Genomic DNA, 21,106 nt, shown 5'->3' with positions numbered 1-21,106 from the left:
ACCACCCACGTCCCTTGCAACCTACCACTCACCATCACGTATCTCCCTCCATTGTCCGCTACGATAGTCTTGGCCTCAAATGACACATGTTTTCCCACCAGAATTGCCACCCCTCTATTTTTCGTGTCCAGTCCCCCCCCCCCCCCCCCCCCCCGCCGACTAGCCATCTCCTTTTCTGGGCCAGTCCCGTATCCGCGTCTCCCTCACCCTCCAGGCCCCCAACCGGGGGACCTCCGTCCCGGCTACCTCTTCTGAATCCCATTCCCTTTCGGCCAGTGCAGCAGCAACCTTGTTTCCTCCCCCCCCCCCCCCCGCCCCGCTAGATCCCTGTCTAGCTTTTTTGCTCCCCCATATCACTCCCGTAAGTCAGCTGACGCCTGCTGACCCCGGCTTCCCCCACCATCCCTTTGACCCCCCCCCCCCCCCCCGTGTGGGAATCTCCCCATCAGTAGACGTTCCTACGTTCCCCCTCCCACCTTTCTTCCCGCGCGCGGGAGAAAAACCCCGCGCTTTCCAGAGCCTGCCCCGCCTCCCCTGACGCAGCTTCTGTTGCGGCCTTGTCTCTCGTCCCCAGCCCATATAACTTTCCCTGCGCATGCTTGCCCCTCTATATACAACCGCCATCATACTTCAACCCTCAAATACTCCCCACCCTCACAAACCCTCAATTAGAGTCCAACTTTTCAGTTAGTATAAAGGACCACGCCTCTTCGGGCGTTACGAAGTAGTGGTGTTGGCCGTTATATGTGACCCACAGTCGCGCTGGCTGCAACATTCCAAATTTCGCTCCTTTCCGATGCAGCACCGCTTTGGCCCGGTTGAAACCCGCTCTCCGCTTAGCGACCTCCGTGCTCCAGTCCGGGTATATTCTAATCTCAGCGTTGTCCCACTTGCTGCTACGCTCCTTCTTGGCCCATTTCAGGACCCTCTCTCTCTCTCTGTGAACCGGTGAAATCTCACCACCATCGCCCTTGGCGGCTCGTTTGCCTTGGGCTTCCTCGCCAGCACCCGGTGCGCCCCTTCCAGCTCCAGCAACCCCGGGGGGGCCTCCGCGCCCCGATCATTGTGCCCGCATATGCCGCGGCGTCGGCCCCCTCCACTCCTTCAGGGTGACCCAGGATCCTCAGATTCTTTCTCCTCGACCTGTTCTCCAGGTCTTCGAGTCTTCCCGCCCACCTCTTGTGTAGCGCCTCGTGCTGCTCCACTCTCACCGCCAGGCCCAAGAGCTCGTCCTCGTTCTGGCTGACTCTTTTCTCTACCTCCTGGACCTTAACCTCGTGGGCCTTCTGGGTGATCCAGAGTCCTTCAATTGCCGAAAGCATAGGCGCCAGCATCTCCTTGCGCATCTCCTCGCGCTGCTCTTCGAAGCAGCGCTTGATGAACTCCTGCAGCTCCCCTTTGTTCCTGGCCGCCGCATTTTTGTTTTTTTTACCCTGCTTCTCCCGTTGCTCCAGTGCCACTTTTCTGGCCGTTGCACTTCGGATCTGTTTCATAGGCGTTGGAGGGGGTTTTGTCGAAAAAAGTTCCGTTGGGGCTCCTCTAGCGAGCCCGAAAGTCCGTGGTAGCGGGAGCTGTCGACTCGTGCGGCTTAGCTCCACATCGCCGCACCCGGAAGTGATATAATTAACATTTCTTAATACTGAGAATCATTTAAAAAGTTGAATATATGGTTGACAGTATTTTGTCAGTCCCAAAATGCAAACTGGTATTGGTGCTTACCTAATGCAGTATGGAATTGAGGCAGTAAGAGTGCTTTGGGCAAAGTTTGATGGCAAGCTTAAGATTTCTTTCCTCTCAAATTCCACTTTCTCCTCAAACATGTTCTCTTCAACTTTATACCCATTTATCTCTCCTATAGTTCCCTCTTCAAATCCCACCAGTCCAACTTGTATCTGCCTCGCACTGAAATTACACCAAATCACAAAGGATGTTCCCAATATTGAGTGTGTCCAGAAACAAGGGTCACAGCCTGAGGATATAGGGTAGACCATTTAGGACAGAGATGAGAAATGTTTTCACCCAGAGAGGAGTCGGCCTTTGGAATTTGTTACCACAGGAAATCGTTGAGGCCAAAACAGTGTATGTTTTCAAGAAGCAGTTAGATATAACACTTCGAGCAAAGGGGATCAAAGGATATGGGGGGAAAGCGGGATTAGGCTATTGAGTTGGATGATCAACCATAATCATAATGAGTTGTGGAGCGGGCTTGATGGGTTGAATGGCCTCCTCCTGCGCCTATTTTCTACGTTTCTATCCTTTATGGCTTTGGTCACATGCTTTTCCATTCACAATCCTTCAACAGCATTCAACATGGTCATCCAAGGTAGCCTCCTTCAATGTGTCTCCTGTCATCTAACTGGCCTGACATGGTTCCATTCCTCGACATCTAATCATAGCCAGCACATCTTTAATGGTCACTTTTTCTTCCCTCTCCTTCAAAATTCGATCCTTGGTTCTCTCCTCTTTTCCTTCAAATGCTGACTTTTGGTGACATGATGTATAGACACCAGATCACCTTCCACACACACACTGTGATACTCTGGTTTACCTCGACAGCCTCTGCTGACTTTTTAATTCCCTCTATGCTGTGAGACGTCTTGTCCAACATGTATCTTGAATGTCCCAAACTATTTTCAGCACAAACTTAAAAAGTCTAAATCAGTTGTCCTCACTCCCTTCTACAGACACCTGACTCTTCTCAAAGCACTCTTAGTTTGAACCAGACTATTCAGTCTCCTTGCCCCAGAAGGACAAACCTCTCCAGCGCCTGCCCCTTTGCTGCTAAAACCTTTGTACATGTCCGCGTTACTTCCAAACTTGATTACTCTAACTTGACGGTTAGCTGATTAATTCACCTACCTAAGTATGCACAAAGCCTTGCTCAGCTATCATTAATCCTTGTCAGCTCATGTTGACTGTCCATTGTCTAACACATTAAATTAGAAATCATCTTCCATGCAGTCAATTTCTTGCATCCCACCAACCTATACCTGACTATTGATGACTGGTTCCTATTCCTATCTTAATCTCAATTTTCCTAGCTTGGTATTACCTATCTTGTATTTGTTTTTCCCATTAAATGGGAAATATAAATCCACGTTGATGAAGCAGTGTTCTTGTAGTTGGATTTGGGCTTACATGTTGGTACAAATACAATTTCTTTAGATCTTTGTGCTCTCAGGTAAACATAAGGATCAAATTAGTTACAGTTGCTTTTGGTTCTACCCATTATTCCACCTGATGTGCAAAGTCCTAAATCAATTGTATTTGTCTTTTTAGTATTGAACCTGTTTCTAATTTAAATTGTACCATCACTGTCTCCCAAATGTTTCTGTGGGATGACCTAAGTATGAAATAAATGAAATTGAGCTTTGAAGTAGCTGTAGTCTACTAAAATATTTTGAATAGTTCCAATTAATGCTGCAATGTAAATGTCCAACAAAGACTAATTTAATTTGTTTTTAGGGGATCGATTCGCATTAAGATTCAAGTTCGAGGGAGGACCAGATGAGGTTTTGTTAAGGGTAGGCAGTTGGTGGCCAATGTAAGAAGGTTGTTAAATGAGATCATGATGCCCCCGGAAGGTAGGGAGGTGGAGGTAGTAATCGCAATGGATGCAGAAAAGGGTTTTGATCGGGTAGAATGGGATTATCTGTGGGAGGTACTGGGATGGTTCGGATTTGGGCGGGGCTTTATTGACTGGGTCAGGTTGCTGCATCAGGCTCCTGTGGCAAGTGTACGGACGAATAGGACAACATTGGACTATTTTAGACTGCACCGGGGGACGAGACAAGGATGCCCCCTCTCCCCACTGTTGTTCGGGCTAGCTATAGAGCAGTTGGCAATTGCTCTGAGAGCCTCAAGGGGCTGGAAGGGGCTGCTCCGGAGGGGATGGAGCACAGAGTCCCGCTGTATGCAGTCGACCTGCTTCTGTATGTATCGGACCCATTAGAGGAGATGGAAGAAAAAATGAGGATTCTTGGGGAATTGGGCCGGTTTTCGGGGTATAAGCTAAATATGGGGAAACGCGAGATGTTTGCGGTCCAGACGAGGGGACAGGAGAGGCGATTGGGTGAGCTGCCGTTTAGATTAGTAGGGGGAAGCTTTCGGTACGTAGGCATTCAAGTGGCGCGGGAATGGGACCGGCTGCATAAATTAAATCTGGCCCGGCTAGTAGACCAAATGAAGGACGATTTTCGGAGATGGGATGCGCTCCCGTTGTCATTAGCTGGGAGGGTGCAGATGGTGAAGATGACGGTCCTGTCGAGATTCCTGTTTGTGTTTCAAAATGTCTCCCCATCTTTTTCCGCGGTCCTTTTTTAAACGGGTCAACAAAGTGATCTCCGGCTTAGTTTGGGCGGGCAAGACCCCGCGGGTAAGGAAGGTAATGTTTGAGGGGAGTCAGGGAGAGGGCGGGCTGGTGCTGTCAAATTTTAGTAACTATTATTGGGCTCCAAATATAGCCATGATCAGGAAGTGGGGGGGGGGGGGGGGGGGGGGGGGGGGGGGGGGAAGAGGGGGGAGAGTGTTGGCATGGGAGCGTATGGAGGCGGCTTCATGCAAGGGCACCAGTTTGGGGGCGTTGATAACTGTGCCTCTGCCGTTCCCGCCAGCATGGTACTCCACCTCTGGTGGCGGCCCTGAGAGTCTGGGGGTAATGGAGGAGACATGTGGGAGCAGAGGGAGCATCGGTCTGGTCCCCAATCTGTAATAATCACCGGTTTGCCCCTGGATGTATGGATAGGGGGTTCCGGATATGGCGGAGAGCAGGGATTGAGAGAATGGGGGATATGTTTATAGAGGGAAGCATTCCGAGTATGAGGGCGCTGGAGGAGAAGTTTGGGTTGGCGAGGGGGAAACAAATTCGGGTATCTGCAGGTGCGGGACTTGCAACGTAAACAGGTGTCAACCTTCCCGCTCCTACCGCTAAGGGGGATTCAACAGGGTAGTTTCCAGAGGGTGGGTAGGAGAAGGGAGCGTCTCTGACATTTACAAGGAACTTATGGGGTCAGAGGACTTGCAGACCGAGGAGCTGGGAGGAGAGATAGAGGATGGTCTATGGACGGACGCGTTGAGTAGAATCAACACGTCCGCAACATGTGCCAGGTTCAGCCGGATACAATTTAAAGTCGTTCACCGGGCTCGCATGACAGTGGCCCGGATGAGCAGCTTCTTTGGGGTGGAAGACAGGTGTGCAAAATGTGCGGGAGGACCAGCAAACGGTGTCCACATGTTCTGGGCATGTCTGAAGCTTAGGGGATTTTGGCAGGGGTTTGCAGTTGTCATGTCCACGGTGTTAAAAATAAGGGTGGCGCTGAGTCCAGAGGTGGCGATATTTGAGGTGTCGGAAGACCCGGGAATACAGGAGGAGAAAGAGGCAGACGTTCTGTCCTTTGCTTCCCTGGTAGCCTGGAGACGTATACTATTAGCTTGGAGGGACACAAAGCCCCCGAAGTCAGAGACCTGGCTATCGGACATGGCTAGCTTTCCCTGTATGGAGAAAATCAAGTTCGCCTTGAGAACGTCACTGTCAGGGTTCGCCCGGAGGTGGCAACCGTTCGTCGACTTCTTCGCAGAAACGTAATCGTCAGCAGAAGGTGGGGTGGGGTTAGTTTAGCTTGGAGTAGGGGGTTAATAAAGGTGGGACCTGTAAGGGAGGGAGACGGCTTTTGCACTATATTTATAGTTTCATGTACATTGTTTATTGTGTTGTTGTTATAGTACCAAAAAATACCTTAATAAAATGTTTATTAAAAGAAAAGGTTCAAGTTCGAGCAATGCATATATCTGTTACATTGACTGCAAATCGCACTCATGTAAAAAAAAAATATTTTTACATATTTAATACTTGAGTGAGTCATTCATAATGACTGAAAATACAGCTACAGAGTTTGTCTTACACATCTGTTAATTCAGAAATATAAGGAAGTCTGTGTTTTCCTATGATACCTAGATCTTGTGCAAGTACTTTAGGTGAAATCTGATTATAGTACACTACTTAAATGTGACTTATTACAAAGGAGTTCCCTTTGGCACCAAGAGTTAGACAATAAAGGATGGACTGCAAAAAGGCTGGTTACTCAGTCTACCAACTTTTTAACCTTGTAATTTTTACAGAGTTGTAAAATACTGTTCACAATAGCTTTTTAATTTTATAAACATGAAGTTATTTTACAGAATATGCTGGTTGACTTACGTGAACAATCAAAACACAAAATTGTTAAATTCTACGGCTTCTCTTGAAATAGGTGGAGGGCAGTTTTATACACTACTTACATTTTTCTTCACAGATTTTTGCCAGATTGCTCCTCTTGTTAAAGCTATTTGTTTTCACTCAGCTCGCCATCTGGAGGGTGGGGTCAACACATTATGTAATCCCCCAAAGCTTCCACCAGCAATGCTTTCCAGTATCTCAAGAGCCAGAATACATCATTCCTTGGGCAGAATGGACAGAGTCGGTTGACTGAGTACTAACAAAACTCCTATTGGCTCAGCTGAATTTTGGCTAAGATGTGGACACAGATGTATAAACTTTTCTCAATAACATTCTAATGGTTCCCTGCTGCAGCTATCCTTGCCTTGTTGTATATTTTACATAGGACTTTAAATCAAACTCCAAGCTGGCCAAGTAGATGTATTTTCTCTTAACACAGTAAGCTTATATCCACCCTTTTAAACACGTTTCAATCCTGTGCACCTCCCTAACTGCAATGTATTTGCAATGGATTACACTGTACAAAAAACCCAAAATATTAATTCAGAAAAAAATAGTGATTTTGATTTGGTTTTGTTCCTTCTTACTATCTTGGAAATCTTTAACCATCCCCTTCCCATGAACCTGCGTCTTGACACTATGGGCGTGATATTCCGGAAAATTTTCTAACTGAGAATCCTCACCTCCTTCGAGGAGGAGGCCCTGGAGGTGACCAGGATGGCCAAGGACAGATCAGTCACCCCCGCAGAGGTGAGGAACCACCGGGCTCCACCAGCAGGACCTGTCAAACGTGAGTAGTGATTGTCCTACTGACTGTCCAATCCCTCCCACTCACCACATGTCCAAACTCCTGCAGGTCCTCCAACCGACGGCCCATCCCGGCTGCATCCTCTCCTGACTTCGAGGAGAACACTTCGGAGAAGAGCTCTGAGGGTGCAACTGTTATAGTCGCGGCACAGCTGTCATCCCCACCCTCCACCAGCGCAGATACATACAGCTCGAGGAGACATGTTATTGGACAGGCTTCTGGGGCACAATCTGGTGGAGGCATAAACCCCCCCAGGCGTAACAGCAGTCGGAGGCCTGCTGGATCCCTGGACCCAGCTGGGTCCCAGCTTGATGCTGAGCCTCTGGAACAGGGTTTTCCGGAGCTGATGGAGATGATAGGGAGCAGCTAGGTCATTCAGAGGGAGATGTCAGCTTCACTCCAGCAGATCCATAGCAGCTTGGAGGGGTCCCAGAGTCTACGGGCGCAGGAGATGTCTCCGGCAAGATTGACATCGAGGCCAGCACTGCTAGGGTGACGACGGCAGTGGAGAGCTTGGTGCACAACATCAGCACCATTAGTAATGATAATAATAATCGCTTATTGTCACAAGTAGGCTTCATGAAGTTACTGTGAAAAGCCCCCAGTCGCCACATTCCGGCGCCTATTCGGGGAGGCTGGAACGGGAATTGAACCCGCACTGCTAGCCTTGTTCTGCATTACAAGCCAGCTATTTAGCCCACTGTGCTAAACCAGCCCCTAAAGGTGTCCATTGCCTCACGCAGTCGGTGACGGCCATGGCTGAGGGTCTCGGCAGAATGTCTGTCTCGCTGGGGGACATCACCCAGTACCAGGCTGACCTTAATGAGGTTCTGCGGGACATGTCCCACTCTCAGATGGGCATGGCTGAGACGCTGCGGAGCTTGTCCCAGTCGCAGGTGGGCATTGCCGAGGCGCTGCAGTGCATGTCCCAGTCACTGAGGAGCATCGCCGAAGGCGTGAACATGATGGTGCAGATATTGGGGAAGCGGCAGAGCAAGGGCAGCCGGGGCTCGAACCAGCTGCCACTCCGTCCCAAGGTGGACCCCAGGGCCCTACAGGCACCATCGGAAGGGCGGGGACCTATATTGAACAATAAACACCCTTGTGCACAATCAGTAGGAAGCCTCTGTCACATTCGTCCGCGTGCATCATCGCGTGCAGGTGATGGGTGTGAGTGAGCACTTACAGACAGGCGGGGGTCAGACTATAGCATAGATTAAGGAGCACCAGCATCCAGCTCTCTGCGGTTACCATCACCACCCCTGCCCGCGATAGTGACCCGCTGACAATGCCGACACAGACCCAGCACCCTGGAGTGATGTGACACATACCCTGGGAGGGTGTGAAATGGGGGTGATGGGTGGGTAAGGTTGCGATGACAGACCAGGCCACGTCCCAGACGAAGCGGGAGAGTATGAGGGCCTCTCTGGCCCTCGGGGCTTGCCAGTCCCTCACTGCTGCCGCCTGTCCTGCAGCCTCCGGTCCCTCCCGGCCTCGGTCTCCAGCTACTGCTGGTCCAGCGCCGCCTCATCATCCTCGTGCTCTTCCTCTTCGGAGGTGGCCACATGTTCCTTGACACCAACCTCCAGCTCATCGCCCCGCTGCTGTGCCAGGCTGTTGAGGTCACAGCAGACGCAACAAGGCAGGCGATCCTCCGGGCGGTGTACTGCAGGGCACCACCCGAGCGGTTGAGGCATCGGAACCGCATCTTGAGGAGTCCGATGCACCGCTCAATGACACCCCGGGCGACTGCATAGGGCTGGTTGTGCCGGGTATCCACTTCAGTCTCCGGCCTCCATACTGGACCAGGTCCTCAGCGGATATCCGTTATCCCCCAAGAGCCGTCCACCCTGGGGTGCTCCTCAAAGATGGCAGGGATGACCGACTGGCCCAGGATGTGGTTGTCATGCACACTCCCCAAGAAGCGTGCACACACGTGCATTATCTTCGTCTGATGGTCGCAAACAGAGTTGTATGTTCATAGGTTGGAACCCCTTTCTGTTAACATAGGGCACCCCCAGATGGTGCGGTGAGTGCAGTGCGACATGCATGGCATCTATGACCCCTGGACCTGGGGCATCCCGGCAACAGCAGAGCCTGGTCCATGTCAAAGATAATGTACTATTCCGCCCGGGCATACAGGATACCTGTGGGCTTTGGCCTGTGAGATACCACACAGGTCGCCGCTCAAGCCCTGGAATGACGTAAAAGTTCAGGGCTGCAGTGACCTTGATGGCCACTGGGAACAGGTGTCCTCCTCATGGTGCCAAGTCCGTGAGGATATGGCACAGGTGGCGCACCGTCCCCTTGTTGAGGCGGAGCTTCCTGCGGCATGCGCTGTCCGTCATTTGTTCCAAGGTCCAGCGATGCCTGTACACCTTTGGAGGTTGCGGGACTACCTCTCTGGGTCCTTCCCTGGCCTTATGGGCGGCCGGGTCCTCAGAGTGTGGGGCGGGGTCCAGCACATGAGACGCTGCCTCGAGCATCTGAAGGCACTCCTGCTGCCGCCTTCTCCGGCATCTGGCCTCATCACGTAGCATCAGCACCACCAGGGCAAGTTATGCATCATACATCCCTGCCATAGCGTTCAATATCTGTTACGCATTGGGAGAGGGCGTTTGACTGACAAACAGTGGCTCCCACCAAGGAACCCTCCATTCCCTCACTGATCTCTCCTCCCACCACCCTACTCGGAATGCCCTGCCCACGTACTCCTGGCCGATTGCCAATTCCCGAAAGGCTATCGCCTTCAGCTGCACGGCCAGAGGCCTCGGCTTATGGGGAGACAATGGGGCAGATGGGCAGGGACAAGAGTTGCCCCGGAACGGGTACATACGGCCAGGTCTTGGCATGGTGGTGCCACGTGTGGTTGCCCCCCCCGATTGCCCATCCCCCCCCCCCAGCGCTCCCCCGACCCATGGCAGCCCACTTCTGCGGAGGATCCTCCCGCCAAGCACTGGGGCAGCAAACCCACCGCCCTCAGGCTCTTTGCCTGTGAGCAAAGATGGCTACTCGCTTCCTCAGCTCCTCATAGAAGCCCTTCTGCCAGGTTTACGTTTTTCAAAAGGAGTACTAATCGGCGCCATCGTGAGTACTTGCTGGGGAGGCCGCTGAATGACAGGAGACCGTTGGATAAGGGGTGGCTCTCATTAATTGTATGGAAATGGGGCTTAAGTGGTGATAGGTGGTTTCTTACCACGCTAAGGCAAGATCCCAATTTCACCTACGGGAGCGGGCCGGTTGCATCGCAAACTGGCTGGCGCCTGCTATTCACCGGCCTCATTTTGCTTGCGTGCAAGTGCAGCGAGGCCAGAAGATCGTGCCCTTTATATCCCTTTCCTGAACTTGCTTCAAATTCTGTGTCCCTATGTTCCCCACCCCCATCAAAATATCTACCTGTAGCTCTGGCCTCTTGCTCTCCTAGGTATGCAGCAACCTCTAATGCCATCCTATCTCATCAATGTATCTCTGATTATCTCCATTAACTACCCCATCGCCACCCTTCCACTCCGAAACTTTGCTGAATGTTATTGCAAGGAATAATTAATGTTAAGCACCCTCTTACTGATACTATGGTGGATGGGATAGTGCATTATAATGTGCAGGATTGACAGCATCACAGAGACCCAGCCTTATTACTCGAAAATCAGTGGCCAAAAATAGATTTTTAATTATCAAGGCCTCCACATACCCATGAAGATCATTTGGGTGCACCAGGGTAAGTTGTCCACTGATTTATACGTTGGGTTAGATTTTTGTTTGTTGCAATTGCCCACTGACTGGGGTTTGAAAATGTAGAACATCAAGGACTTGCGTTAGTAAGGCAAGCACCAAAGTAATTTGCAGTCTGAACTAGGAAGTACCACAATTTTGAATTTGATGTCAAATCAGATACTGAAAGAGAAATAAAGAAAGAATAGGGGATTAAATTAGGAGAGAGTTAAGATTTTTGTTAACTTTTTAAAAACCACACCAATAATTACAGCTGAAATAATGAGACTCAGCACTTATAAAAGTGCCACACAGTTTGTGTTGTAGTAATCCAGGCTTGCCATACCATTAAAAGAACACTTGGACAAAAATGGACAAGTCATTTTTCTGGTTAATCTAGTTTGTGTGCATATATGTATACAGATATATGGTAGATGTAGCATGTTCAGGCCATTCAATATATTTGAATAAAACAAATTACTGCGGATACTGGAATATGAAACCAAAAAGAAAATGCTAGAAAATCTCAGCAGGTCTGGCAGCATCTGTGGGGAGAGAAAAGAGCTAACGTTTCGAGTCCAGATGACCCTTTGTCAATATATTTGAATGGTGGTTTTTTTGGTGAAAAGTCTTAATCATGCAGATTTTGGAAGAGCAGAACATGTTGGATAGCAACTTTCTGATTTCGGCATTCAATTGCGGTCATTAGAAGTTGTCATATTTACATGTCAGCGACCGCTGTTAACCTTGTCATTTCTACCAATGTTAGCCTTGTCATTATTTCTCCAAGAATTAGGTAGAGATTTTTATCTTTTTTCAGTGGAAAAAGGCAGACAGCACTTCAAAAAACAGTAGTGGAACACCAATCAAGATAGAAGATCCTAATCAGTTTGTTCCATTAAACACAGATCCACGTGAAGTCCATGATAGGAGAAACAAGGTAAACCTTGTGGCTATTTAATTGTTGCATCTGGTTCCACATAAGAATATTTTCGTAAATATAACCACAATATCATTTAAGGGAAGATACTTCTAGTTAAAGTAGTCTTACTGCTTCCAAAGTTACCGGGTACAGAAACGAAGTTTTTGGATTGCCTCACTTGCATCTGGCAAGTAGGACAACAGAAAGCCAAATTGCCTATAAACTTTTAACTTCAGTGACTTAGTTACATGCCAAAGCACAGTCTGAGGATAAGGAATATATTAAAAGTGTTCATTTTGTGTTTTTATTAAGTGATAGTTATTGTTTTTATGGATTCCATTTGTGTAGAATTTAGAATTGGGTCATAATTGTATAATTAATGTGCACTGTTTGTGCAGTTTTATGTATTTGGGGTGAAAAGTTCTTCCAAACCCTTTGAACTTTTCAGAATAACATCTTTTCACCAATCTGCTGAAGGCCAGATGGTTTTAATTGAAGGTAAAATAATCGCATGAAACACTTTGATGAGGTCAAAGATGTTTAATATTTACAGTGTCATGTTTCCTGACATGTACAGCATGTCTGAACCAAGGACTGACTAATTGTTTTTGTTCCAGATTCGTGAGCAGAATCGATATGACATGAAGACTGCGGGGCCACAGTCACAATTGCTGGCTGGTATTGTTATAGAAAAGAAAAGCACTCCGGTATAGTTGGATCATATGTCTCAATTTGGAATTTTTCCTTCAATTTGTGGTGTTTCTGTTAGTACAAATAGTTATAGTTCTCACCATTAAAACGTCCACATTTAAAATAGACAGCTGTTTGTATCTGCCACAAAGTGGTAACTATTATCTATTTGCATTAAAGCCAATGTCAAAATTGCCAGTTTGGGCATCATAAAAGCTCCATTTTATTTTATGCAGACTGACTAAAGCAAAGAGAGAACTTGAGTAGTGTTGGAAAATGAGACTTGCTGTCAAAGCTTTTCATCTTGGACTCATCAGGGCTGGTATCAAAGTGCCAAATATCAAAGGGAACAACAATTTATACGGCATAAGGAAACGCATGATGATTGGTTGGCAAGTCGTTTGATGGATTTGTTGCCATGGCATGTGCATCAGGGAGCTATTGTCCTTCCGTGTTTTTGTTCATTCAAAAGAGGTGAAATGTCTGGACATATTCTTTTTGCCTGCAGAGGACAGATCCATGCATATGAATATATGTAGCAAATAACTAACAAGCATACGTGCGAGCATGACTGATCATCTTAAATTGGTTGTTAGTGTGATATATTCTGGATTGTTCAGCAAATGCTGCCAAATCGCAGAATCATATCTAACATTTGATGTATATTCTGCGTTTTGCAAGCACAGGTTCATTGAGTATGGCAAGTATTCCTAATGCGAACAGGGGCGATAATGGCTCCCATTTGCCACAGCAACACCTTAACCAATCAGGCCTCCTTTTCTCATGCAGTATAAATTGTTCTCTTTGAAATTTGGCATTCTTGCACCTGTCCTGATGGGTGCAAGATAAACAGTTTCAACAGCACGTCTTTTTTTTCAGCAGCTCTGTACTAAAGAGTTAAAGATTAAAGAGAGAACACTTTACCGTAGCAGTGAATTGTACCTACAATTTATATGACGAGGGCCTGAACTTCATTTAAATACATGAAGCCCCCCTCAGTGAATATTCATACCCCACAGGGAGAGGGCCATGGCACTGTCAGGTTGGTGGCTGGGGGAGAAGAGAGGAAACGCCAATGCTAATGGTGATTTGGGGGGAATGGTGATGAGAGCCTCCGATGTTTGGGGGGGGGGGTGGAGAATGGTGATGAGTGCTCCAACAATTGTGGGGGGGAGAAGCCCGCATGTTCATAGGAGGGTGACCTGGGAGGGTTTCTTTTTGCTGATGAGGGCGCCATTTTAAAAAAATATTTATTTTTCCAATTAACGGGCAATTTAGCATGGCCTTGCCTTGTTCTCTGAGGAATGGGACCCGTCAGCGGAATTATGTCCCACCCCCCTCAGTTCCAGCGAGAACCTTGGGAGTGGCACTGAAAAGCTGATTGAGGGTCAATCATTTCCTAAGTGCAATGGAATGGCATGTTGGTGTCGCTCTTAGAGCCAGCAGGAATCACTCTGGTTAGGGCAGCATGGTGGCGCAGTGGTCAGCACTGCTGCCTCACAGCGCCGAGGTCCCAGGTTTGATCCTGGCTCTGGGTCACTGTCCATGTGAAATTTGCACATTCTCTCCGTGTTTGTGTGCGTTTTGCCCCCACAACCCACATGTGCAGGGTAGGTGGATGGGCCACGCTAAATTGCCCCTTAATTGGAAAAAATGAATTGAGTACTCTAAATTTATTTTTTAAAAAGGAATCGCTCTGGTTTTCCCACTGGCAGGAGAGCACTTGTTGCCGATCGAGGGAATTGTGCCGAGGACTATTTCCATGGGAACCGAGAAAGTGAAGAGAATATTTAATGAATGATTATGGAATTATGAAGGGTTTTGATGGTGACTAATACAAGACAATTTCTTATGGAGAGTCGTGACACCTCTTCAAGTTAAAATTCAGTGAGGAATGAGGTTGAGAAAATTCTTTACATACAAAGCTATTACAACAGAAAGAAATTGAGGCAGTAGTCATTGCATTATTAAGGAAAATTATATCAACATATCAATCTTTGAAGCAGAACAAGATATTGTATGGGAGATGGTTGGTGGTGAGCGAGGGAACAACAGTAGGATTTGTTTTGAGTTCTAGTAATGGATGGCATAGCCACTGTGCCAAATAGACTCCTGTGCTTTAACATTCTACGGTTCTATTAATTTCTAATGTAGCACTGAACCAAAAGCAGAATGAATGCTAACAGAAAAGGATTTAATTAGCATGTTGTTAGGATGGTTTACAGCTCAAATTAAAAATATTTTAATCTCTAAATTTAATTCTTTGATCTCCCCATACTTGTGTTAGCCCCCTGCATGCATACTGGTGATACTGTCTAATTGCTAGACATTTCCACAGAAACTATAAAAAATGATTATTTGTCAATCAAGTGAGCTATACTTGTGTGATAGGGGAAGGATTTGTCCTTTGCAAATCATTCAACTAGCCGAGGGAGCCAGAATACCATATGTATGATTTGAGCACTGGAATTTGAACTGGTTTCGCGCTTCAGTGTCATTGCTGTTAGGATGCCCCTAGGTTATTTTGAATGGTAATAATTAGCTTAGTTAAAGTCGTACTTCTATGTTTTATTGACTGAGAAAGGAAGTGATAGTAAATTGTCTCTTGCACAAAGATACAATCATTGGTTATATATTAGAAAGCTTGCATCAAACTGTCTGAATTTTCTGAGAATTGTGTGATAGTTAAAATCCTCCACCACTACTGAAACCTAAAATTAATTATGTAAATTTACTTCTCAGCACGTGCAGTTGGAAATCGAAGACCAGTTGCCACCAGGTCCACCTAACCCATTCAGTTACTTAAATGAGTGCGAATTGGAGGAATACAAAAAAATAATTGAACGGAAGCAACAAGGATTGGACGGTAAAATCTTTTTTTTTAAATGAAGGCCTTGATTACATGCAGAAATTTCTGTGTTGAGTATGGGAAAGAAACAAAGTTGTTGCCTTTGGATAACTTGGAAACAGTGACCTCTTGTGGTTAACTAATCTAAATGTCCCATGTAGGCTCTCGTTAATATTTGTTTCCTGGTTTATTTAGGACGTTGATTGGATCCTAACCTACGAAATTCTGGAGAATTGAAACTCCAGATGTACGAAAGGACATCTATGTCCACAATGGCAGCCTTCTCCCCCTCCACCCTGAGTTCTATTGCTCACAATGTTTCCCCTCACTTGTATTCCAGCTTCAATTAAGAATGTGTTTTAGATCGCTGCTCCTCTGTCCACCTACTGATATTGGATGGTACCATATAGGGTACTGAGGAGGATAGTTGTGGAGGGTGGTGGGAAGAGGGGGAAGGAACAGTGGCGAAATAGGCAAAGGCAGCGTGTGCATGAAGGAAAGGGGAGGGGAAAGAGGGGCTTGGAGTAGAAAAAGAGAAAGGGCAAGCAAGTGAGTGCACGATAAGAGAGAGGCTTGTCTAATTCGGGGGAGGAGATCCGGATCCATATTCAACAGTAGTCTGCATCTGCCCGGTTATCGATTGACCTGCAGTCTGTCAAGTTAACTTTGAGAAGCAAGTGAAGAAGCTCAGTTGGGTAAGAAAATCTGAACACATGGTTGAAATTACTATTTTTCTGGAGAACCCCTACCCAACACACACAAACGTGCTCTCAAATCAATTTGCAACACCTACCATGTGCTACTAGAATCCCTCCAGGTTCCTGTTAATAGGGGCCACTTCATCTCTGCCCAATTTCTCACAGCAATGAACTTCTATTCTTGTCAGGAGCATTTGATCTCGAGGCAGAGCTCATCCCTATGACCCCCCTCACATTGAATAGTCATGAACAGAATGATGCTCGACTTGCCACTTATCCCAATCTGGAGCAAACATGACCTTTAATATCTTCCGTGGGAAGTGGAAACTACTTGTATTTGACTCCATGGATTCGTGCATCAAGAATAGACTTAAATCATTTCATGGCAATATTGAACAAGAATGGGGGTTTTCCATTATCTTCTGGCCATTATTTGTCTACAAATCAATATCACAAAAATAGAGTAGCATTTTTAAGATTTGTGGGAACGTTCTGTGCACAATTTGGTTGTACTGATTCCTGACATAACATGACTATACTTGCATGACTATAAGTAATTAATTGATCACCTTTCTGGGTGTGTGTGAAAGGCACTACAATAAAGAGACGTCTCTCTCCCCCCTCCCTTGACTTCCGGTGACGGCGGGCGTGATGCAGCCACGTACTGGAGGGCTCCCGCTCGGGAAAAGGAATTTTGGAGTTTTAACACACGGTCCCGGAGGCAACGGAGGCTGAAAAGCCTGTAAGAAGGCACAGGGAGGAGAAATGTCCAAGTTTGGGAGAAAAAAGGTCGTGAAAAAGGGGGTTAACAGAAGTCCGCCTGGGAGTGAAAAATTCAGCACAGGAACTGTAAGGAAAGCGGAGGCTGGAGCACCTGGGGAGGCCGCATCGCTCACAGCAGTGGAAACGACCAAGGTGATGGCTGTGGAACTTGGAAAAACAGTTCACAAAGCACATGGAAGCGCTGAAGAAGGAGATGGGGGCGGTATTGAAAGTGCTGGTGGAGGAGGCGATTGCCCCGGTGAGGGCTACGGTATCCAGCGCAGCGGCGGAGGTGCGGGAGCAAGGTGAGACACCGAAGGAAGTGGAAGAGGCATTATCGCAGCACAGTGATCAACTCACCTCGATGGGGAAGGAGTTGCGGAGGGTGATAGAGACCAACAAGGGTGTGTGAGCCAAAATGGAAGACCTGGAAAACAGATCCAGGCGACAGAGTCTGAGGATTGTGGGTCTGCCCGAAGGGGTGTATTTTGCCACAATGTTGGCGAAGCTATTGGGGGAGGGGGATATGAACTGGATCAGACACATCGATCGTGGAGGCCTATACCAAAGGCGACTGAGCCACCAAGAGTAGTAACTCTGTTTCTCTGAAGGAGAAAGTCCTGTGGGCAAAGCAGAAGCGGGTGGTGCAGTGGGCTGGAGCTGGTATACGCATATACCAGGACTTTACGGTGGAGCTGGCGAGGAGGCGGGCTGTCTTCAGCCAGGTGAAGAAGGCACTGTTCATCAGCAAGGTGCAGTGCGGCATAGTATATCCAGCGAAGTTGAGGGTGAAATACAAATCCAAGGACTTTTATTTTGGGAGGTCGGAAGCAGCGGAGGAGTTTGCGAAGGCAGAAGGACTGTGGCCGAATTGAGAAATGGTCGTGTACCGATGTTGCTCATGTAACTTTATTTTTTCACTGCGTGTTGGTGTATGTACTAAATGAGTCGACACCGTATATATTTGGACAAGGGAAGAGGTGGACTTCCATTTGCAATGATGGTTCTTTGGGGCTTGGGTGTGTATGCGGGGGTTGTGTGCTAAAGGGGATTTCTTGGTTTTCCTGGGACTGGGCGGGGGCCTCCACGCTGGCCGGTTTAAGCCGGCCAGTGAACGGGAGTGAGGTGGGGGGAGGGGCTGGTAGATCAGGTTCGGTGATTCGAGCCGGGGTGAAAAGTTGGGAGAAGGAACAGAGGTTGGGTGGGGGGGAGGGCAGTTTACAAGAGGAAGTCCTGGAGGGGAGGCTTCTGGGGGCGGGGGGGGGGGGGTCTCTACAATTCATGGGTATCATTTGCGGTACTTATTCGGGGATTGGATGGCTTTGATTATTAGGGGGGGGGGGGTGCGGGGAGTTGTGGGGTGGACTGTATATGTCAATGGTGACCATAGGCGATTCCTGATTCCTTTTTCTTTTTCCTTTTTTTTTCCACCTTGGGAGGGTTTGTTTTATTTGATGCATATATTGTCAGGTGGATCGTTGTTTTGGGTGGTGGGAGGATGGGATCGTTGTTGTTGATAAGGGGATTGACATGGTATTCGTTACTGTTTACCGTTTGTCGGCGGGGTGCAAATTCTGAAGAAAATGGAGAATAAAAATATTTATTTGAAAAAATAAAGAGTTCCCCTTTATCTTTATCTCCTTCTCCTCAACTGCCCATAATTCTAAACAATGTTGCATCAAAGTTTTAACATTATGGATGAAATTGTTTAGATAGAAAGAAGTTAAAGAGTTAAAGGCCTGGAAGAACATTTTTATGACAGTCTCATAATATAACCCAAATGCTTAATACTAAATTTCTAAACACAGAATGTTGAGCTATTCTTTAATTGTGCAAATGCGCACCAGTTGTTTGCTCCTCATTTGATAGGTCAAATCTTTAGTTTAGTTGTTTACCATATTTTGGGGACTTTTCACAGTAACTTCATTGCAGTGTTAATGTAAGCATACTTGTGACAATAAAGATTATTATTATTATCCTCCCACATTACACTCCCAGCAGCGCACACACACCCAGCAGCACACACACGCCCGGCAGTACACACACGCCCGGCAGTACACACACGCCCGGCAGTACACACACGCCCGGCAGTACACACACGCCCGGCAGTACACACACGCCCGGCAGTACACACACGCCCGGCAGTACACACACGCCCGGCAGTACACACACGCCCGGCAGTACACACACGCCCGGCAGTACACACACGCCCGGCAGTACACACACGCCCGGCAGTACACACACGCCCGGCAGTACACACACGCCCGGCAGTACACACACGCCCGGCGGTACACACACGCCCGGCAATACGCACACGCCCGGCAGTACACACACGCCCGGCAGTACACACACGCTCAGCAGTACACACACTCCCAGCCGTATACACATTCCCAGCAGTATACACACTCCCAGCAGTACACACACACACACACACACACACACACCCGGCAGTATACACACTCCCGGCAATATACACACTCCCAGCAGTATGCACACTCCCAGCAGTATGCACACACACACACACACACACACACACACTCCCAGCAGTATACACACTCCCATCAGTATACACACACTCCCAGCAGTATACACACTCCCAGCAGTATATATATATATACACACACATACACACACACACACTCCCAGCAGTATACACACTCCCAGCTGTATACACACACACTCCCCAGCAGTATGCACAACCAGTGTTAACTAGCAATCAACTGGCAAGAGTCCTGTAACATTTTTTTTTTAAATTAAAAATAAGGATAATTGGTAGCAGTGACTTAAATGGTGGCTGGTAAAATTGAGAATGAGAATGAGAACCCCTGAGCCAGTTGAAGATGGTTGCTAATTTAATTAGCGTTAACTAATTTTAATGGTTACATTTGAAGATTGCTGCAAGTATAGTTACTTTTGAACCAAAAGGTGATCTTGATGACAAAAAGCTATTCAAAGTTGTCCATGTCTTCACCAGACCATTATGTGGGAAAAGTAGTTTAATGAGCCTTGTAAATTTTATTTATCGAACTAATTTTCATTACATTTGGGAGGAAGTGAATTTATATTTTTTGCAAGCGTTAGTAATGGATGACATTGGCAGTCATCGATTAGTAGGTCTCAGATTTATGACTGATGTCCCAATCCAAGAGAAAAACATGAATTCCCTTCAAAACCTTGTACAGTCTGAAATGTATGTATGTCTAGTTCCCTCCACTTGTGATTTAGCGGAAAAAAGTTTAAAGTCTGCTTTCCCCACGTTTGTTGGGGTGTTTCTCGGCAGCCGTGTTGGTGAGATCGTGGTCTGTACTTAATGGCACATAGGGCCATAAATGAGCCCCCATGTCAAACTTGCCATTCCTAGCACCTCCGCCATCCGATTTGCCTCACGCCTCAGCTTCTCGTCGCTAAAAGGAGGGGAGCTACTTTTAAGCGCTCCCTCACCACTCACTCCCAGTCAAAGCATGAGCATGGCAGCGTGCAGACCTGTTCCTCCCTTTGGTGATGCTGAACTGACCAGGCTTCTCAACGCCGCGGATGAGAGGTAGGGTGCACCCTGTTTCCCCGAGTTGGTTGGAGAACCAGCAACAGAGTTATCAATGTCACCAAGGAAGCAGTGACAGCTGCAGTGAGTGCGGGCAGCATGACCAGGAGGACCGCCGTCTAATGTCGGAAGAAGACAAACTGCATCCAACGAGCTGCGAGGGTAAGTTACCACCTCTCTCCTGGCATCAGTTCCACTTGCCACCTCTCAAATTCCCAAACCCCCACCGAATTGACTGGCTGACACCTCGAACCTCCCCATAGCCAATCTTCAAACTTGTTCCTCAGAAACCCCTGGCACCCAGCAGCACAACTCCTTCATGTCTGGAGGGAAAAGGGCAAAGGTAGGGGAGGAATCCCAGAGATCCGAGTCCTCGCCCACTATGAGGAAAGGGCCCTGGAGATAGTGGGATTGCCCGAGGAGAGAGCAGTGACCGACAGGTTGGCCTGCGCCAGAGAGGTGAAGATCAACTGCCCCTTCACCCACATGACCTGTATCAAGTGAGTTGTTGATGTCCCACAAAATTAACCTTTCCCTTTCACTTACCACATGTCAATTGTCTTGCAGGATCGTCGTCTGAAGGGCCTTTCAGAGTTGTAGTCCCTCCCTTCACCCAAGAGAACACCTCAGAGGTGAGCTCCCAGGAGAACAGCGGCACAGCTATCAGCCACACCTTCCACCAGCGCTGAGGCACACATCTCCATGCCCGACATTAGTGGACAAGCTTCAGAGGAACTATCTGGTGACTGCTGCGCAGCTGCTGATGCATAGCAGATGGCGGCTGGAACATCCGAGACAGACAGCAGTCGGAGGTCTGCTGGATCCCACGACACAGCTGGGTCCCAGCCAACCGTCGAGTCTCTGGACAAGGTTCTTCCTGAGCTGGTGCAGATGATAGGCCAGAGCCATGAG

At 47.8% G+C, this 21,106-nt stretch overlaps 1 protein-coding gene across 9 annotated transcripts in view; it reads left to right on the top strand.

The window, feature by feature from the left end:
* The window catches only part of LOC140393260 (gamma-adducin-like), a 308,595-nt gene that overhangs the window by 274,768 nt on the left and 12,721 nt on the right, over window positions 1-21,106 (top strand). For all 9 annotated transcript variants that reach the window (XM_072479530.1, XM_072479533.1, XM_072479535.1 and 6 more), the window contains 3 exons: window positions 11,554-11,673; window positions 12,273-12,362; window positions 15,088-15,211. In XM_072479530.1, the coding sequence (XP_072335631.1) occupies window positions 11,554-11,673; window positions 12,273-12,362; window positions 15,088-15,211 (334 nt within the window). The remainder of the gene's footprint in view (window positions 1-11,553; window positions 11,674-12,272; window positions 12,363-15,087; window positions 15,212-21,106) is intronic.

Source organism: Scyliorhinus torazame, chromosome 16, assembly GCF_047496885.1.
Source record: "Scyliorhinus torazame isolate Kashiwa2021f chromosome 16, sScyTor2.1, whole genome shotgun sequence".
In the NCBI taxonomy this organism is placed as follows: domain Eukaryota; kingdom Metazoa; phylum Chordata; class Chondrichthyes; order Carcharhiniformes; family Scyliorhinidae; genus Scyliorhinus; species Scyliorhinus torazame.
The sequence above is the reverse complement of the archived record's forward strand: the minus strand, read 5'-3'. Positions and strand labels throughout refer to the sequence as shown.